The sequence below is a fragment of the Papaver somniferum genome, unplaced genomic scaffold (genome assembly GCF_003573695.1).
Source record: "Papaver somniferum cultivar HN1 unplaced genomic scaffold, ASM357369v1 unplaced-scaffold_80, whole genome shotgun sequence".
In the NCBI taxonomy this organism is placed as follows: domain Eukaryota; kingdom Viridiplantae; phylum Streptophyta; class Magnoliopsida; order Ranunculales; family Papaveraceae; genus Papaver; species Papaver somniferum.
Genome location: NW_020650971.1, coordinates 1824098 through 1841906, shown reverse-complemented (window position 1 = coordinate 1841906; position 17809 = coordinate 1824098). Strand labels below are relative to the sequence as shown.

At 33.4% G+C, this 17809-nt stretch overlaps 2 protein-coding genes across 3 annotated transcripts; one reads left to right on the top strand and one right to left on the bottom strand.

Moving 5' to 3' along the window:
- Window positions 1–3429: 3429 nt before the first annotated feature.
- Window positions 3430–5160, bottom strand: LOC113345057 (protein INVOLVED IN DE NOVO 2-like). Of its 2 annotated transcripts, none has more exons than XR_003357982.1 (4): window positions 5001–5160; window positions 4124–4652; window positions 3779–3922; window positions 3430–3649 (listed from the first exon to the last, which is right to left on the bottom strand). XR_003357982.1 is itself a non-coding variant. In XM_026588920.1 (4 exons), the coding sequence occupies exons 2-3, from the start codon at window positions 4598–4600 to the stop codon at window positions 3795–3797; spliced, it is 702 nt and encodes a 233-aa protein (XP_026444705.1). In that variant the 5' UTR covers window positions 4601–4652; window positions 5001–5160; the 3' UTR covers window positions 3430–3649; window positions 3779–3794. The 2 variants fall into 2 exon arrangements, 1 of the variants encoding a protein (XP_026444705.1); XM_026588920.1 differs by having other exon boundaries at window positions 4027–4652.
- An 11635-nt stretch (window positions 5161–16795) lies between these two features.
- On the top strand, window positions 16796–17345 carry LOC113344921 (glycine-rich protein 3-like). The gene is made up of 2 exons (XM_026588800.1): window positions 16796–16910; window positions 17029–17345. The coding sequence occupies exons 1-2, from the start codon at window positions 16796–16798 to the stop codon at window positions 17343–17345; spliced, it is 432 nt and encodes a 143-aa protein (XP_026444585.1).
- The last annotated feature ends 464 nt before the right edge of the window (window positions 17346–17809 follow it).

Below are 17809 nucleotides of genomic sequence, written 5' to 3'. Positions count from 1 at the left end.
TATTGGATACGCAAGTCATCTGGAACTTACAAATATTTTGTTCCTTCTAATTCTTCTCTAACTCTTTTTACTAATACGTCAGTGCAGTTTGAGAAATCTTCGCATGTGGAATTATCAAAAGACTCTAGAATGGTTTTTAAGATTTTAAACACAATGAAACCATCAGAAGTACAAACCCACGACATTTGTGTCAGGAACTGCTTTCTTACTGATTCGTCATTGTAGATGGCTTGTGCTAGTCTGGTCTTAATTTCCAAGTCCCTCAATACCCACTATGGATATGACAGAGACTTTTTCATCCAGATTAGAATTTATAGAAGCTGATGGCAAAGGTATTAACATCTTTACTATCCTTGACTTATCTAATTTTCTTGTTACAATATTTGAAACATCTCTAAAAAATGAAGTAGTTAGCCGCTTGCATTGTTGTTCGTATCCACCAGTAGTACTACTAGTAGTTTGAAACCGAAATCTTTTCATATCAGTTGCAATTTTCTGGAACTTTATATTGATACCTTCGATTTTATGAGCCATTTTTAAACGAAAGGCGACTTGACTAGAAGATGAGAAGAAATCTTTTACCTTAGTGTTCTTAATATCAGTAGCTTTGTAAGAAAATTCATCCAGAACATCATCAGCATCATAAGAAACTTCCTTGAGCCTTTTTAACCCAAGTGAAACCTCGGCATCGTTCACCTGGTTCCTCTCTGCATCAGGTGTTTTAGCGTCAATCAACTCCAGAGTGTCCCTAAGCTGTTACAGCTCATCTTCGACACCCCAAGCCAGATTGATCTCATTTCCAACAACAGCAACCAGCTTTTTCAATGTTTCAGATGCACCAAGAATAAGAACACCCTCGAACGCCATTGTAAATGGATATTAAACAGATTAAAATTGAATTAGCTTCCCTTACGATTAATGTAATAACGAAGAGAGAACAAATGCAGAAGCTTAAGAAAAGTGTTCGTTTGAATGTGTAGAACATTTTAATTAAGAATATAGTAATCCAAGTTGAGTTATTGGTTTGGTATAAAGTTAATTAATGAAATCCGACTACCCCAAGCTGATCAGATCCACGTCCAATGGGTCTTGGTCGTTTCCTGCCATCCCAGCAGCTTCTAAGTTATGCATTTAATAATCGGATTAACAAATCTGATAATCCTGATCAACAATGATGCATTTGGATCCCAGATCCCGCTGACCAGTGCGGAATTTAGACACAAAAAAATTAAACAACATGCATGGGAGCACGTTGGGTGCATTTGCGTTATGTTTTTTATCGTTTGCAGTTATCTGTCTACCCAACCATGAACCATCCCAAGACAACATGTTTTGTTTACAAGTTTTTAACTTGAACTTCTACAAAGATGAATAAAACAACATGGGAGCATATCCAAAACATTATCCATATCCAACGGTAGGTTTGGATATGGTCATGGATGAGGCTAATGGTGAGTGGTCGTGAACAGTTTAGAACAAGACTGTCCAACCCCATAATCCTTGCAAACGCTACAATGCAAGTAAAGGCAGCCTCCCAACACATTGAACTGCATGAAATTCCAACAGATAGTCTGAACAGATACCAATTAAAGAATGAAATATTTTGGATCCATGAAAAATTAGTTCGTCAAATTAATCTGCACCAAAAGCTGGCACAGAGATCTTGTATTCATCACTTCCAATCCCAATCAGATACCATGAAGAGAAGAAGAACATGGTACTATCAGAACATGCAGTCAATTGTGAAGTACATAAAGTAAGCAACCCAAGTCCCTCCCGCAAATATTAATTATGAAAAACGTATTCGCACAACAGACAATCTAGCCCAAAGAAATCGATATGGCACTTGCAGTGTCCCTACAGTGTCGCACACGAGGCAGCAGAAAGGATTTCTGCAGTACTGTGGAACCCGTAGATATACCAACTGGAATACAATGCACTTATAGGTATGCCAGTTTGCCATAAGGCAGACTCTCCACATTTATTAACCCCATAAATGAAATTTCAAAGACACCCTTATTGAATTGATGAAAAACAACAATAAGGGCAATAAAAAGAGAATGAGAAACTTACCAAAACATGGATGAAAGTAGAAAACAATCTATGGTATGAAATCTGCCAAGGTATGAATCAACGATATATTCTGTCTTGGAAGCGTAAGTAAGAAACCAGACCAAGCATTCATATTCTGTGTTGCTGTTGATAGCTGAAGTATGCTAATAAGATTTGAAGAAATTTCAAAGAATATGAATGATTTTATGCCACCAATTGCTGTAACTCGAGAAGCCGTATACCATCTACCAAACTCATCATTTTTGCTGTTTTTGATTTTCACTCCTTTGTAATTCATGATCAGCGTACCTTCAATATATATATGAGCGAGCAGCAGTGGCTCATCATAATCAGCAGATGAGCCACCCTAACAATCACAAAACTTAAATCTTGACTCTCATTGCTCTGAAATGCATGCATGAGTTACCCGACCAAATCCTCCTGATATGCACGCGTACGACTATGAAGAAGAGCTTTACGTGATATCTGCATATCTCATAGTAGTCCATAATCTAAAAACTCTAACTATCAGTTTCAAAACTTAAAACCACTTAAGGAATTTGATTAGTCGTATATACAAAACAGACGTCCACTATTCTTATTGATCAAGTGGAGAGTGGAAAAAGTGGAAGACAAGATTCAGTTAATCGTTCTATTCCTAGTCTTATAAGTCTCCTCAATGGCTTTGTTTAGCAAATCATTCTTATCTTCTTTCTTTTTTTCAATCCTCGTTTAAACATTTTTATACATCAAGCAATATTATCAGATTCTTAAAGGGATTTGGGATTTTGGAGACGATAAGACTTAATCCATCATCTCTAGCATCTTTTACAGGCTCGAGTTACAGAAGAGGAAACCATGGTTTAACCTATGATTTGCTGATGTCACATCTTAGGAATCTAATGGCTATGGACCTGCTAGTTCAAAAGATTTTTTCCTTATTAAATGGTATCTCTTACGCCTGTATTAATTGGCCATAGTGATAACAAAAGAGGTAAAGCTCTCTGTATCTCTCTTTATACAGTTCCTACCTTGATCGATCTTAATTGTGATTAGTACAAAATTTACTGTTTTTCTATTAGAACACCATAAACAGTTGATTTCGAATATGTGTTGGTTACAATGTGAGTTAATTGTGGTTTATTTGGTTTGAGTTTCAATTTCTAGACTGTATAGTCTACTAATGCAATTAGGCAAACATATATAAGTATCAACATAGCGCACACTTAAGTAGTGCGAACTAAGACATTCACACCACATTTGATGTACTCGTATCTCTGGATTATCCTTCCATAAATCCATTTCAAAATAAGAAGATAAGACACATTTCAGGGATGTTGTAGTCTACCAGTGAATCACATTGAAGACTGGGACAAATTAACTATATCCAGAGCAGAGGACACAAAAATAAGTCTTATTTTATCAATTTATTATGTTTTTCACATACCAAAACCTTAAAACACAAACCTTCAAATCTGAGTTCCAACAAAACAACAAAAACTACAGTAGTCCAAAACCAGATTTTCCTACCTTCCAAGCTGCCAATCCATCCTCTATAAAGTCAGTTTTCTAAGAGATGTGTCAATGTTGTCCAAACCTACAATTGCACAGCAAATAAAAATTATCATGGTTTCCATAGACAGGCTACAGGGAAAGATGTCTGGCTGCATAAGAACATGACGAGGTAACTCACGAAGCCAAAAAACAGAATTTCAGTACAATATACCTCGATTTCTCCAAAATTATTTTTTCACGGCTTCAATCTCAGCCTTGTGCTTTTCCAATTCTGATCTACAAAACTCGAGTTCCTTCCTTTGAGTATCCAATGCTGACTTCATTTCATCGTGCTCCTGTTGCATCTCTCTTAACTCTGCCAAATACAAATCAAGCATGGATAAGTTATCATACCATGTAAACGCACATCACCAAGATGAAAATGAAAAAAATATCTAAATCTATTAAAAGAGCATATACCCTCGGTGTGTTTCCGCTCAAGTCTATCATTCTTATCCATCTGGTTCGAGAATCTTAAACTGGTCTCATTATACATGCACTCAATCTTTTTAAGTACCTGATTTTTCTCCATGACCTCTTCATACAAAATACCGGCAACTGTTTGGAGTTTCCCAATTTTACGCAAGCATTCACCAATTACACCTTCAGTCATGTAATCATCCTCTACTGCCATCCATCCATAAAGACGACTCATCTTCTCACCTTCTCCAAACCAATCCTTCTTTCCACGACCTCTCAATTCAAACGATTTCGCCAAAGATGTTGCATAATGGAAACCAGACAAGTCTTTCTTGAATCTAACCAGGAAACTTATTGAATAATCTAGTTGATTCCATAGAGGAAAAACTTTTATATGTGTAAACCCATGTCTTAATACCAACTGGCTATGTAACCCCATCCCACATTCTTCAACATAATTATTGTCATTACCCAAATCACTGGTACAAGGTTTCTTAATTATAACTGTCCATGGACAAACAAACTCCTCCTGATTCACATTCCCCACAAACGGAAGCTCATCTTGATCACTCATGGCTCAATTCCTGGGATGAGGACTGTGATTGGATCAATACACCCACAATACCCTGAACAAACCAAACAAAGGAAACCCAATTCGATTACTAAGCAAAAACTAAAACCAATAAACTCCAATGATTAATATCAGTCCACTCTGATAAAGGGTGTAAAATAAGTGAAAAACTATGAGATTATGGCCAGAATTACTATCTAGATTTGCTATAAATACACCAAATGATTCCATTTATAACAAATAGAAGGCATATAAATATCATTGAAAGGAAATCAACCAAAATTTGTCCCCTGAATTCTAGGGTTGGTAGAGAGATTGAAACCAAAATTTGCTATAAATATACCAAAACGATTCCATTTATAACGAATAACGAGCATATAAATATCAAATGAAAGCAACTTACCGACGGAGAATCTTAGGAGCCTAGTCCTAGACTCCTAGGGTTGGTACCCTAACAAAGAAATCCTAACAGATCGAACGGAGATTGAACTCCGGGACCAAATCGAAAACCCTAAATCTTCATAAATTGGGGATTTTAGGGCAGAATGGAGAAATAAGAGTACTTCCTTCGGTCTCTCGCCCGTCTTATACGAGGAATTTTTTGGACTACTCCCAACTAGAGTAGTGGGATAAGGGGTGTCTTAGTGCACTACCACAAATCTTGGCACTTAGGACCTTTGAGTCTCTAGGAGCACTTGCTTATTTTCTTATGAGTGAATGAAATATGACCTTTAGTCCCATAAAGGGTATAACTAAAGAGGAGTTCCACTACTTAACTAATCCATTATGGGTAGTTAGACAAACAATGTGGATGGAACGAGTGGGGAAAATATATTTGTTTTCACTGAATCTTGGGCTTAAGTCTTTGGCTTGTGTTTACGCCATGGATGTATATCTACCAAGACTTATATTTTTGGTAAAATTACTTTTGAATTATTTCCCAAACAAATTTAAACTCAAATTAAATTCTGTCTTAAATGTGGGGAGCGTGTGACATGGGAGATTTTATTTTACTTACCAAAAACTCTTATGCAGTAATGATGGATTTAATTAATTTAAATATTCTTTTCGTTTTAAAACTTTATTTGATTTAAAGACTAAATTGAATTGGTTGTTTTATTTTCGTTTTTATTTTTAATTCCTAGATTCATGCAAGGAATTGATTTTAGAATCAATTGTCATTACTAATCCTCTCCATTTTTACCTATAAAAGAGAGTCGAATTCTTCATTCACATTTGTGTCCAGAAGAGCTACTATCCTCTTCTTTTCGTCTCTCTCCCTCTGTGTAATTTTTTATTTTCATTCTGTGCCATTGCTGTTGAGTTCGTATGAGTGGGCAAGTATTGTAGTGCTAACAATATTTGTAATGGGCAGTTTTATCCTGGATATGACTTGACCACAGGGTATAGGCATCACTCATTCTTGAGGCGTACCGGTCAACTATCGTGTTAAGGACAGCGTGTTGAACACGTGACTCTGTTCTCTGTTTGCTGATTCCATTGAGTGTTTATTTAAGCGTTTCAGAAATTTATTTCTAACATCTTCTTTGAGTATTCTATTGTTACAGTTGCAACAATCTTAACACGATAGTCTTTTCTATCTGTAACAATGGGTAAGAACGATGTTGATGGGTCTTTAAAATTTTATGTGGAGCTCATCCATTTTTTCAAGCCGATCACTTCCACTATAAGAAAGATAAGTATCAATAGCTTTTGTTTATTTGATTGTTCCTTGTCTTTAATTGTTGCACAATCATGGATATTATTTGTGGAGTGAAAAGGCAAAAAATGAATTTTTGGGTTAGCGTAGAGTTTCGAGTTTATCTCTTAACCTAGAAATAATTTTGATAAACCATTTTGTCATAATGTAGTTGACACCTTGATAGTTACCCACGTAAAATTTCAGAATTTTTGGAGTTATAAAAGTATTTTTTTCGATATTTACAAAACATAGAAATGTTGTTGAAAAATTCTGACGAGCAGAAATTTGTTGTAGACAATATTAGTTTTTATGAGGTAGCCATGAGTTTTTTGAAATGGTGGTTCAAACGAAGTTTGTAAATATAGGTGTTATCTTCAAAATTCAGATTTTATTTTCTGATTCGAAATTGTGGTTTGCGAATAAAGGTGTCATCTACAAGGTACATGGTTAATAGGCGCATGTGGCTGAAAATAAATCTTCCAAAGATGGCAAAGGTGAGAACGTCAAATGCAACACTATGCATAACTCTCGTAAGAAAGGTATGTTTCACAGACCTAAATCTAGCATTACTTTAATTAAGGGTGTTTGTTATGTTTGTAAAATTCCTGGTCAAATTGCGGTAATTGTAGACAACATAAAAACCTTAATGAGTAGAAAGTGAATGCTAATTTAGTTGAGAACAAACTTGTACGAGTTCAGTGGCATGATGTTGGAAGTTATTTTAATAACCAATGTGAGATATTTGTGGATGGATTCTAGAGACACCAAGCATGTTTATTGAAACATAGACCTGTTCACCTTCTATCATGGCAGGTTATAGTAATTCATCAACTGTACTTTGTATCGTTGGTTGATTTTGCTTCGATTATGCATCACTAAATCTTACTAGAGTTAATTAGTATTTGGGTTCTAGATTTTGGTATGATAGAGAATTTGGGTCCTAAATTTGTCCAATTTTGAGTTTGGGTCGTTGACCTGTTAGTCAACTGTGATATTTAGTCAAGTTGTTAAAAATAAACGTCCAAACTAGGGACACGTGATTACTCATATCGGTTTATCTTCCTCCTGAATTAATCCCTCCTATACTACAGTAACAACCACCAAATTCAAAATCTTAGGTTCTTCGGATCTAATCAATTCTAACAAATGAGATACCTGAAAACAATCATAATTGACTCCACAATAAGATAACTAAATAGTGAAAATATTTGATTTTTCTTCGAATTACTCCTCATATCATCCTCTCCCGTCTCCATCTTCCCTCTCTTTTTTAGACGAGGTTCTGTGCAATCTTAAAATCCCACCACCGAAATTGAAAACCCATGTTTTGTTAAATCAACACAAACACAAGTAATCGCTTTAATCAAATCACTAAACAAAAACCTAGAATTCCAAAATCATTAATCAACGGTATTATGGGTGTTTATTATGGGGTTGGAGGGATCTAGAAGATTAGAAGAACAAGTAACCGGTAGTACCAATTTGCGAAAGATAGGGTCCTATTTAGGCACAAAAATTCAGCCAAGAACTGATTTGTCTCTGCTGGTATCTGGAGGTGTTCAAATGAAGGTAATGGATACAAATGTTTTGATTTCAGATCTCTTAGAAGGGGAGTTTTTATTAAATTTTATACCAAAATCAAGAAAACTAAATTGCAGACCTATAACAACTGTTCAATGGTTAATTGGTTATCCTTCTATTTTGTTTACAGGGAAATTTGATTAATTTGCCAGACTTAACGGGTCAATGATGAAAATATAGTTGACTAACGGGTCAACGACCCAAACTTAAAATTGGACAAATTTAGGACCCAGATCCTTTACCATACCAAAATCTAGGACCCAAACACTAATTAACTCATCTTCCTATATCACACACATAAGCGTTTTGTGTGGAGGGTCAAGGGTGAATGCATTTTCATCTTCATTTTGGAACGTGCCAAGCTACTGTTATGTACATGAAAACTCAAAAAATATTTTAATTTTAAACGAACATTTTGACATTTATCGACTTTGTTTGAATTATTCTTTTGCTTAGAATTAAGGTTGTCAAAGTTCTTCTAGGTTGGTGTAACAATTTTCGATATTCATTACCAGAAGGAAAAAAATGGGTACAGAAACAAAGAGAAGAAACTAACAAATGTATATCAATTAGAAACTTATTCTTTTAATGAGTTTTCCATCATTTTTTAATTTTTATGCATAAGCACTTAACTATTTATTTAATTTAATGGATGTTACTTTTTATTTTAGATTTCAGAATATAATCATAAAACTAAAGTCTGCAGATATCCAACTAAAAATTAATTGGCAATAAGTAAAGCGGCCCTTCCATATTATATTTAGTATTCGTTAAGGGTATATAGTAATTTGAGGCTATTTCCTTTACACGCCCTCTCAGGTGTAAGGCAATCTTTGGGTCTCTAGCAAGTAGACCTTTTTACGGGTTAGCCGTTGGGTTTTCACTCATCGTACATGCCTAGCACTGTTACCAAGTTAAAGTCGGTGGACATTCACCTCAAAACTAATTGACAATGAGTATGGTTGTCCTTCCCTATTATATTTAGTGTTTGTTAAAGAGGTATAATTAGCAACACGGGACTATTTTCCTTCACATAGAGTTTTTTTATAGGGTTATGTTCTACGCAATAATTCATTTAATTTATTTTATAGGCGGTATCAAGAGGGAGCAGGCATTGTTTTTCTTCACTCCAGGGACACGTACAAGATTTAGAATCAGTACACGTGCATATGCCACATGAATTTATAAAAATATTTAGAACAAACTCAAGGAATAAGCGTCAACAACATCTAGACTCCATGGAGGATACATCTACGTAAAGAAATTGGAATTCCCGGAGAGAGGATTTTCAAGGTCATTAGCTGGACAAATACCTATACATTCAGTTTTGGATGCGAGGAAAGTAGAACCGATGGTTAATTATTTGTTGTAATATTTTGGAAGTGATTTGGATTTATATATATAAAGTTACGAATGTGACCAAGGAATTCTTTTAAATAAGGAATCAGTGAGGAAATTTAGGAATTTGTTTAAAGACTTGTACCAGAATTCTCTATATAAAAACAGAGTTTTTTCGAGCAACGTGGTTAATCGGAGATTCTGGTTGATTCTGGTTTAATTTTTGGTAATATTATCTGATATCAACCAATAAAATTCGAATAAAATATTTACTGTCCCACAATATAGTTTTTGGCCAATCACGTGAAACAAAAACAAAATTACTTAAAACAACTAAACCATAAATATCAAGTTGCTGCCGAAAATATATTAAAAAATTATTCTAAATATATTTAAGATTCATAAAAATATGGAAATAAAATCATATCAGAATATGTATTGTTCATCATGATTTTATCAAAAAATCAAATCAATCATAAAACATAAATTTTAAAAGAATATCAAATGTCCAATGTCCAATTACTTTTATTAAAATTAAACCAATTTAATTACGATTTCAAACCAGTAACTAATTTAGCCGAACACTAACTGTGATTTATAATTATAGTTCTGAAAACTAAAAAAGCTTTGATAAAATTCAACTCAATGATTATAATTTAAATACATAGATTTATGAATACTCACATGTAGATCGAACAGTGCTTCCTTCTCCGCAAAACAAAATGATCGTTCATCCTGCCCAATAATCAAATATAAATTATTAAATACGAAATTGTGATGAACAATACATACTAAGCAAAAATTTGAGAATTGGAGAACATAAAACGTTACTAAAAAATACAATAGACAAAATGGATGAATTTCGATTTTAATTTTCTAAAAATGGTTAAATCCATAATAAAAAAAATTATGTTCCTAAACATGCAAGATATATTCAAATATTTTTGGACAAAGTTTTATTACAACTAAATATGGCCATCTAAAAAATATTATATTTCATTCCTCAAGAAAGAAAGAAAAAAAGAAAATAAATATAATTTGGACTTGAAAATCTTCACGTGTGATTTGGTTGGTGTATTTATAACTAACAAATAATTGTAACTTAGGTAATTTCAGATTTAAAAGAATATTATTTAAGCTAATATTTTATAAAATAGAAAAAAAAATATTTAAAAGGACAATTCTTTTTCCTTTTTACCTAATATACTAGCGTCTTAAATGATTAAATAAGAATGCTTGCCAATTATTCAAAGAATGATACAACGAGTAAGATATACACGCCGAGAAAATAATAAAATTCTGTATTTATTCAGATCGACATTATTTTCAGAAATTGTTTTTCTCTATATAAGGCGTTGGAGCAAAAGCCAAACTCCGCTTCTAGCTTAATATTTTTTTTTTAAATGTCGGGTTTTGTTGTCTGATATGCCTCTATTGTTTTGTTTGCAGCTTTTAGGAAACAATGCAGTTGATTGCTTCTTCTTTTTCCTCCCTGCGTGTTGCTTCTTCGGCAGTACTCATGAAACATTAGAAGTGGTAAGATTTCTCTTGATTTTTTGATTTTTTTGCTGCGTAGAATAATCTTCCATTTTTTATGCTTAAACCACCATTTGTAAGGCACTACTTATCCCCAAGAACTCTTAATTGTAATCGATTTTGTTGGTGTTCTGTTTTGTATGGAGCAAATGAAACAAAGCTTTCGCTTCAAGCTGGTCGAGTTCTGATGACAAGATTTAAGGTATTGTTATTTCATCATGTTTGTTAAAAGGTATTGTTATTTCATCAGTTTTGTTAAACAATAGCCAATATTTATATTAAGATTTAAGGAAAAAAATAATAGCAACTATTGTTATGTTTAGTACTCTTTCCACAATTTACTGTACTTTTTTATAATTTCATCTCTTGGTGCTTGTGTTTTTTCAAAATTTTAAGCTCAAACTGATATCCAAAGTGGGTTGATGCTTAATTTTTCATAGTGAATCATTTTTGTAATACTTATGTTTTAGACTATATATACTGATGTATACCAATTATTCTCTCATTTTGCATGACCTTTTTTGTTATCAAGAGTATTTTTTAACGTATGGTGTATGAATTTTGAATCCAGAATGGCCGGACCAAATAATTCTTATTCTTACAACCACAAGTTTTGGCACAAGGACAGTCAAAAAGGGTGGGGTCAAAACTGCTTAACTTTCTTTGTTATACTAGCTACTACATATTTTTTTTTTATATTGTGATCTCTGTTACATATTAGGCTTTCCTTTTGATTATTCATTCCTCTGCACTGATGGAACACAAAAGTGAAGTCATGCAGGGTCTTTGTAATTCCATTTTAAAATTTTTTTTTTTGCGATCGTACCTATTCTGGAGTATTCTTCAGCACCCACCTCTAATTCCCAGAGTTTTGGAAGCGGGTTCTGCTAAAAGAACAATACATACCTCTAATTCCCAGAGTTTGGGAAGACATGTTTTGTGAACCATAGTTGTACTAAATTATCAGATCAGACTAGGGAAATCGCTCCAGCTATATGTAATGACTAATAATTTAGAGTTAAAGAATATTTGGAAAATGAGACATTTAACATTGTTTTTAATCGAGTAAGACGACCCAAAGTTACAAATGTTGTAAATTGTAAAGAAAGTTGATTGTGTTGCTCCAAAAATGCGCATCCATGCAGCTAATGAAAGTTGTGCACTGTACTTCTATGTGTGTCATGGTACTTAAAGATCATTTCAAGCAAATGATGTATGTGTGGATAATAAACTTAAATTATTATCCACCCAACAATTTACGAGTACACTGTACACATATTAGAGTCACTCAATTCACAAGTTCATATTATACAGTTCCTGGGTGTATCCATATGTAAACTCACTCTCCCAATTTTTCAAGAAAAATTAATCTATATATATATATATATATAAATATATGATTCATTGTAGAATATAAGGTTCATTTGTAATTTAGTATCATTCTTATGCTCTCTTAAAAAACATTGGTTCGAGGGTTATTCTGATAATTTGGGGATTCATCTTATAGTTCCAAGAGACATATACTCAATCGATCTTGATATATTTACTTAATTTGAATCCATTTTTTTAGTTATGCTGAAATGAAACACCTTTGTTCAATACATAAAAATTTCAGAGTACAATATAAATCATTGACGCGAACACAATGTATTGACGAGTTTAAAACCACACGTATATTATAATTCATGCAAATTCACAGACTTAATTACAATTGATATATATATATATATAGAATTTATGTACACGCTACATATGTATAACTCTGGATTTAATAATCTACGTGTTACTAATACTCACACATAATGGAAGTCCAGTTTCATACACGGTAAGAAAAGCAGCTAAAGCTTCCACCAAAAAAGAATATTTCCAATTCAACGTGATTTTTATCCACAAACATAAGTTAGTTCCTACCAAGTCTTCTTAACTTTTTGTGGTTCTTCTGAGTATAACTAACCAATAAACAATTAACAGGAAAAACAATATGGTTATTTCAAAAAGTCATTATGAAAATCAAAAGAATAAGTTTAAGGAGCAAAATATATTAGTGATGACAAATTTCGTAGTTTCGATTTTCAAAGATAAATATAAGCATGTCCTAAAAAATGGAATATTGTATCTCACTGTTCAAATGCGTATTACCGTGGTTACGAAAGACTACGAAAATATTCCATTGCATAATTTTAATTTTGCCGAACTATGTTGGATATTTTCAAAGTTTGCCTCTACGCAGAGTTTTCGGTGATCGACCTGTAAAACCTAGAAGTTTCCATTCAAACTTGAACAGACGCGTCTCTTCCCATAAGCCACCATTAACGTATTTTGGAAGCGTCCGTTGGTGATGAAACGACATTACCAACACGCATGAATATCAGTATAAGTAGCGTAGATGTTCTCCCATTCTACACATCAATTCAACCTGTTTTCTCTCTTTCTAATGCATCATCAGAAACCTCTTTCGTGTGTTCTTGATTGGGTCAAGGGGTACAAACCTTGAATCCAATTTACTGCTGTAGGGCTTTCATTTTATCCTGAAGGCATTATTTCGCATATAATTGTAATCGCCAATTGATATTGGGAGGGTAGAAATAATCGTCTAAAAAAAATCTATTCGATCCTTGAAAGTCATGAGTACAACAATTTCTTTGTGTTTATTTCATCCTCTATTTGAACCCATTTTCCAACAAACTAGAGGATATACATATCCACTATATAGTTTCTCATAATACTCTTTATATATAATTTCTTCATGTTTCGTATTTGATTCTATTTTTACTATGCTATTTTAATTCTAATTTTTTCCTAAGTTTGATGATTTCCATGTGAAAATATGTTTAGATTTATGTACAGAGAAAAAAAAGCAAAAGAAAATCATTAGTTTACCAAAGAAAATCCCTTATGATATCCATTTTACCCTAATAAAATCAAGCGGTTAAATGACATCTTTTTAAAAATATAATACATCACGATCTCGAATGACGATTCTGCTGACGAAGTAAAGGCACATAATGACTGGGTAGATCAAAAAGATAAGAATATATATATATTAGTTTAAAATTTAAAGAATATCAAAATTTAGAAAAGGATTAAAGTAACATAATTAAAATTTATAAATTTACCGCAAGTGTTTTAAAATAAAGATTTTCAAGCCTGGAATTGCAAATTCATTGTTCAGCATTTTTGGTTGATCTATATTTAAAATTTGTTCCTTGAATTGCCCTCATAGTCAAGCCTGGAACAGTAAGATTGAATCTGAAGGCATAAATGAGGTAATGAGCATCTTTTTTATATGGTGATCTTTGTTTCTTAACTTTATTCCTACGGTCCTTATGATTTTATCAAACTAAAATATCAAATAATGCACAGTACATGGACGTGGTAATAACAAGTTCATTTTTATCGCCATTTTTCGGTTTAATTAGTTATGGATTTTGTTGATCCAATTTAATCTAAATATTAAATTGTAGATAGATTTTTTTTGAAAATGTTGTTTCAGACCAACAACATAAAGTGGGTTTTGAAGGAACAAAAGAGTATAAGTGTAGAACCAATATGCTACGGCTGAATTTTCATGTACACGTCTGATGATTTTCTTGCAGTTATAGTTATAGATGAATAGAGTGTTCATTTTGTACTTACGATCGCCTCTCTATTCATTTTTTTGCTCATCATAATCAAGATATTTTGTTCCAATAAATTATATTTGCAGTCAATCGATTTTCTTAAGGGTTTAACGCAAGCAGACACTTATGCATGTACCAAGAGAATGGTGTTGTACTGCGAGTGACATAAAATCTCTAAAAATTATACAATAATGTATATTCTTATACATTCACTCGAGACCTATATATGAAATACAAGCCAAAATTGAACCCATACATCTGTTGATCTTCTGAGAAGAATACAAAATTATGCTCACTCCCGACCCATTGGTTCAAATTCTCTATAAAAATAGTTTTTTCGAGAGCTCTCACAAACCAGAGCTTCTGGTTGATTCTGGCCCCGCCATTTTAAATTTTAGCTAATAAAATTTGAAAATAACTTTTTAGCCCCACAATATGTTATTTGACAAAACACATTTTAGAAAATAGTTACCTAAAATTACTAAATCTTATCACATTAATAAATAAATATAAAAAAATATAACATTACCAAAAGAAAAAATGGTTAATTAAAATTAAAATGTCCAATGTCCAAAAATAATAAATAAATAATTTTTATTAATTAAGTGACCAAAAACATTAAATTAAATAATAAATTTTTCAATATTTTTTAAGAGAATCCCAAAATTAAAACATTACTTTTTTAATGGATAAAAAGGGAGGCCTTTAATTTGAAAACTCTAAACAAGGAGAGTTTGTCGATGTAAACAGTACTCTTAGTACAAGAAACTCAAGATAATGAAACAATGATGTTCATTCAAGAAAATCCAAGAAAACAATCGTTTCTTAACAGGACAGAGAAGAATACTTTACGGCCAGGAAAAAGAGAACATGGAAGAATGCTAAGATTCAGGACTGAGAAGAATGCTTTACGGCCGGCACAAAAAGGATGTGGAAGAATGCTAAGAAGAAGTTTCTTTTCATTGCACTGCCTCACTTGAACTTATATTTGTTTTAGTCCTTTTTAGTTTATTTTATTTATTTGCGCATCAATTAAGATCTTAATTTATTAGTTTTTTATTTGTAAAATGATTATCATACTTACTGATGTAAAGTATGATAACAAGTGTCTAATATTCCTTAAATAAGAAACAGATCCGTGCATCGCACGGGTGAAAAACTAATTTGTTTAACAAAAGACTTATACCGAGTATTAGGATTTGGAGGCCGAGGCATTAACAGTTAGTCGGGCAGAGTTGACGGTGGTTATAATGGGTCTAGACATGATCTCAGCCGTCCATGTTGATTGATGTCAACCATTCTTTGTCCATGCCCGAGGCATACTAATCTCACGTTTCCATCCAAGAATGGGTACGCGGTATCCCAGTGCGGAAGCCGAGAAAGAATCAGTCCGAGGGACAGAACGGATTAGCTAGCTAGGACCTTAAGGTTAATTGGGCCGCGGCATGATCTCTACCGTCCAACCAAGAGATGATTTTGGTCGTCAAAAGACACCACTTTCCTTAGAACATTGATTAGTTTTTTTGTTTTGTTTTGTTTAGAAGCATCAATTGTCATTAGTTGTTGTTTTTAAATTTATCTGCAGGATTACATCGAAAACTTTGATACTAATTTGTAAATGGGCAAGCAAGTAAACTAGTAGAATCAATATTTTTCTAATCAGTACCAGAGTGTGGGACTTCAATTTTTTACTATTGGGAAGCTACTTTTGAAAATATTGTAGTCGAACACGGAACACTTGTATGTAAAAGGTGTGACATGGACCTTTGCCTACAAAATAATTAATTCATTATGGAAAATACTGGAGGACAACAACTTGCAACGAAACTCTTATGTATAGGCTGGTAGAAGTTTTCAGTCGCTGTTGCCAAATCAATATTCAGCAATGTTTTCTTCTTTGGGAAATATCAACAAGGATGCTATTAATATGCCTTGTCTGTTAGACACAATCATTGCCTTCTAAGCCCCATCGAGCATGTGGAGGGATGCCACTAAATTTTGCAGCATCATAGTCATCATCAATATTATCCGGCCTTCTCTTCTTCTCATCTATCTTCAAAATTGTCTGCATTGAAAAGTCAATTATAACGCAAATGTACGAAAAATCTACCTTTATAATGGTTAATATATATCTCAAAGAGTTCAAGGGAGTTTTGAGAAGATGAGAATGGTTTTGGAATACTTATTTATTATGGAGACCCCCCAAGCGCAATAACCCAACTGCATTTTCATGTCGACCACAATTTCCACCAACACGTACACTACTCACTACTAAATTATACACGCCTTAACTAGTATGGTTAGATAAATTGCATTGTCTATCTATCTTTCTTCTAAGTCTATAAATTAAGTTGAAAATCACACTCATTCCCTCATCGTTCTCAACTCTAACACAAGAGAAACACTAGCTACTTTTGTATAATGGGTAGCATTAGAAACACTGCCAAGCTTTTCATTTTCTTGGGTGTTTTGCTTGCTGTCGTTTCGTTAATCTCTTCCGAGGTTTCAGCAGCTAAGGATTTGGCTGAAAAAACAAGTGAGTGGACTCATCAACTGTACAATTTTAATCTCACAATAATTAATTTGTGAATTTTGTTTATTTATGATTAGCATCAAATTCCAATATTAATTGTTATCATCGTCGGGTATTGCAGAAGAAGAGGAGACACCTGAGGACTATGGTGTATATGATCCAGATTATCCGAAGTTTATTAATGGTGATGGGCAGCAAGGTGGCAATAGAGGTGGGTACAAAGGAGGAAATGGAGGTGGGTACCAAGGTGGCAATGGAGGTGGAAACAAAGGAGGAAATGGAGGTGGGTACCAAGGCGGCAATCGACGTGGAAACAAGGGAGGAAATGGAGGTGGCAACAGGCGTGGCGGTGGCGGACGTGGTGGCGGTGGTGGGTGCCGACATGGTTGTTGTGACCGTGGTGGGTACTACAGAGGTAATTGCCACAATTGTTGCTAATCTGCTGCTCCAGCCAAAGCCTTTGCTGCTGAATCAACGACTACAACAAGTACTAGTACTACCGATAATCTCAAGCCTTAATTAAGAGATATAGCTCACACTATCTATCTAGATGAATATGCGGTATTATTATCATTGTGAAATATCTTCACGGAATTAATAATCGCTCGATTTCAAGATTTTATAATTTCAATAAATGAAATAAGATATTTTATGTCGTACCTCTGGCTATCGAATTCTATTTTTTGATGGAAAATTAAATTATGTATTAATACGCATAAATACTTTACATGGCTGTGATTGGAGATAATTTCTTCCAATGTTACTAATTAAAAACAAGAGAATGGGGTTATGAATGAAATACATTCTTACATTCAGCACAAATTCATTTCTCATAATAATGATTTGTCCTCTCGAAAGCATTTCTGGGATCCAAATATATATGTGATCTTCATTTGTTTTTG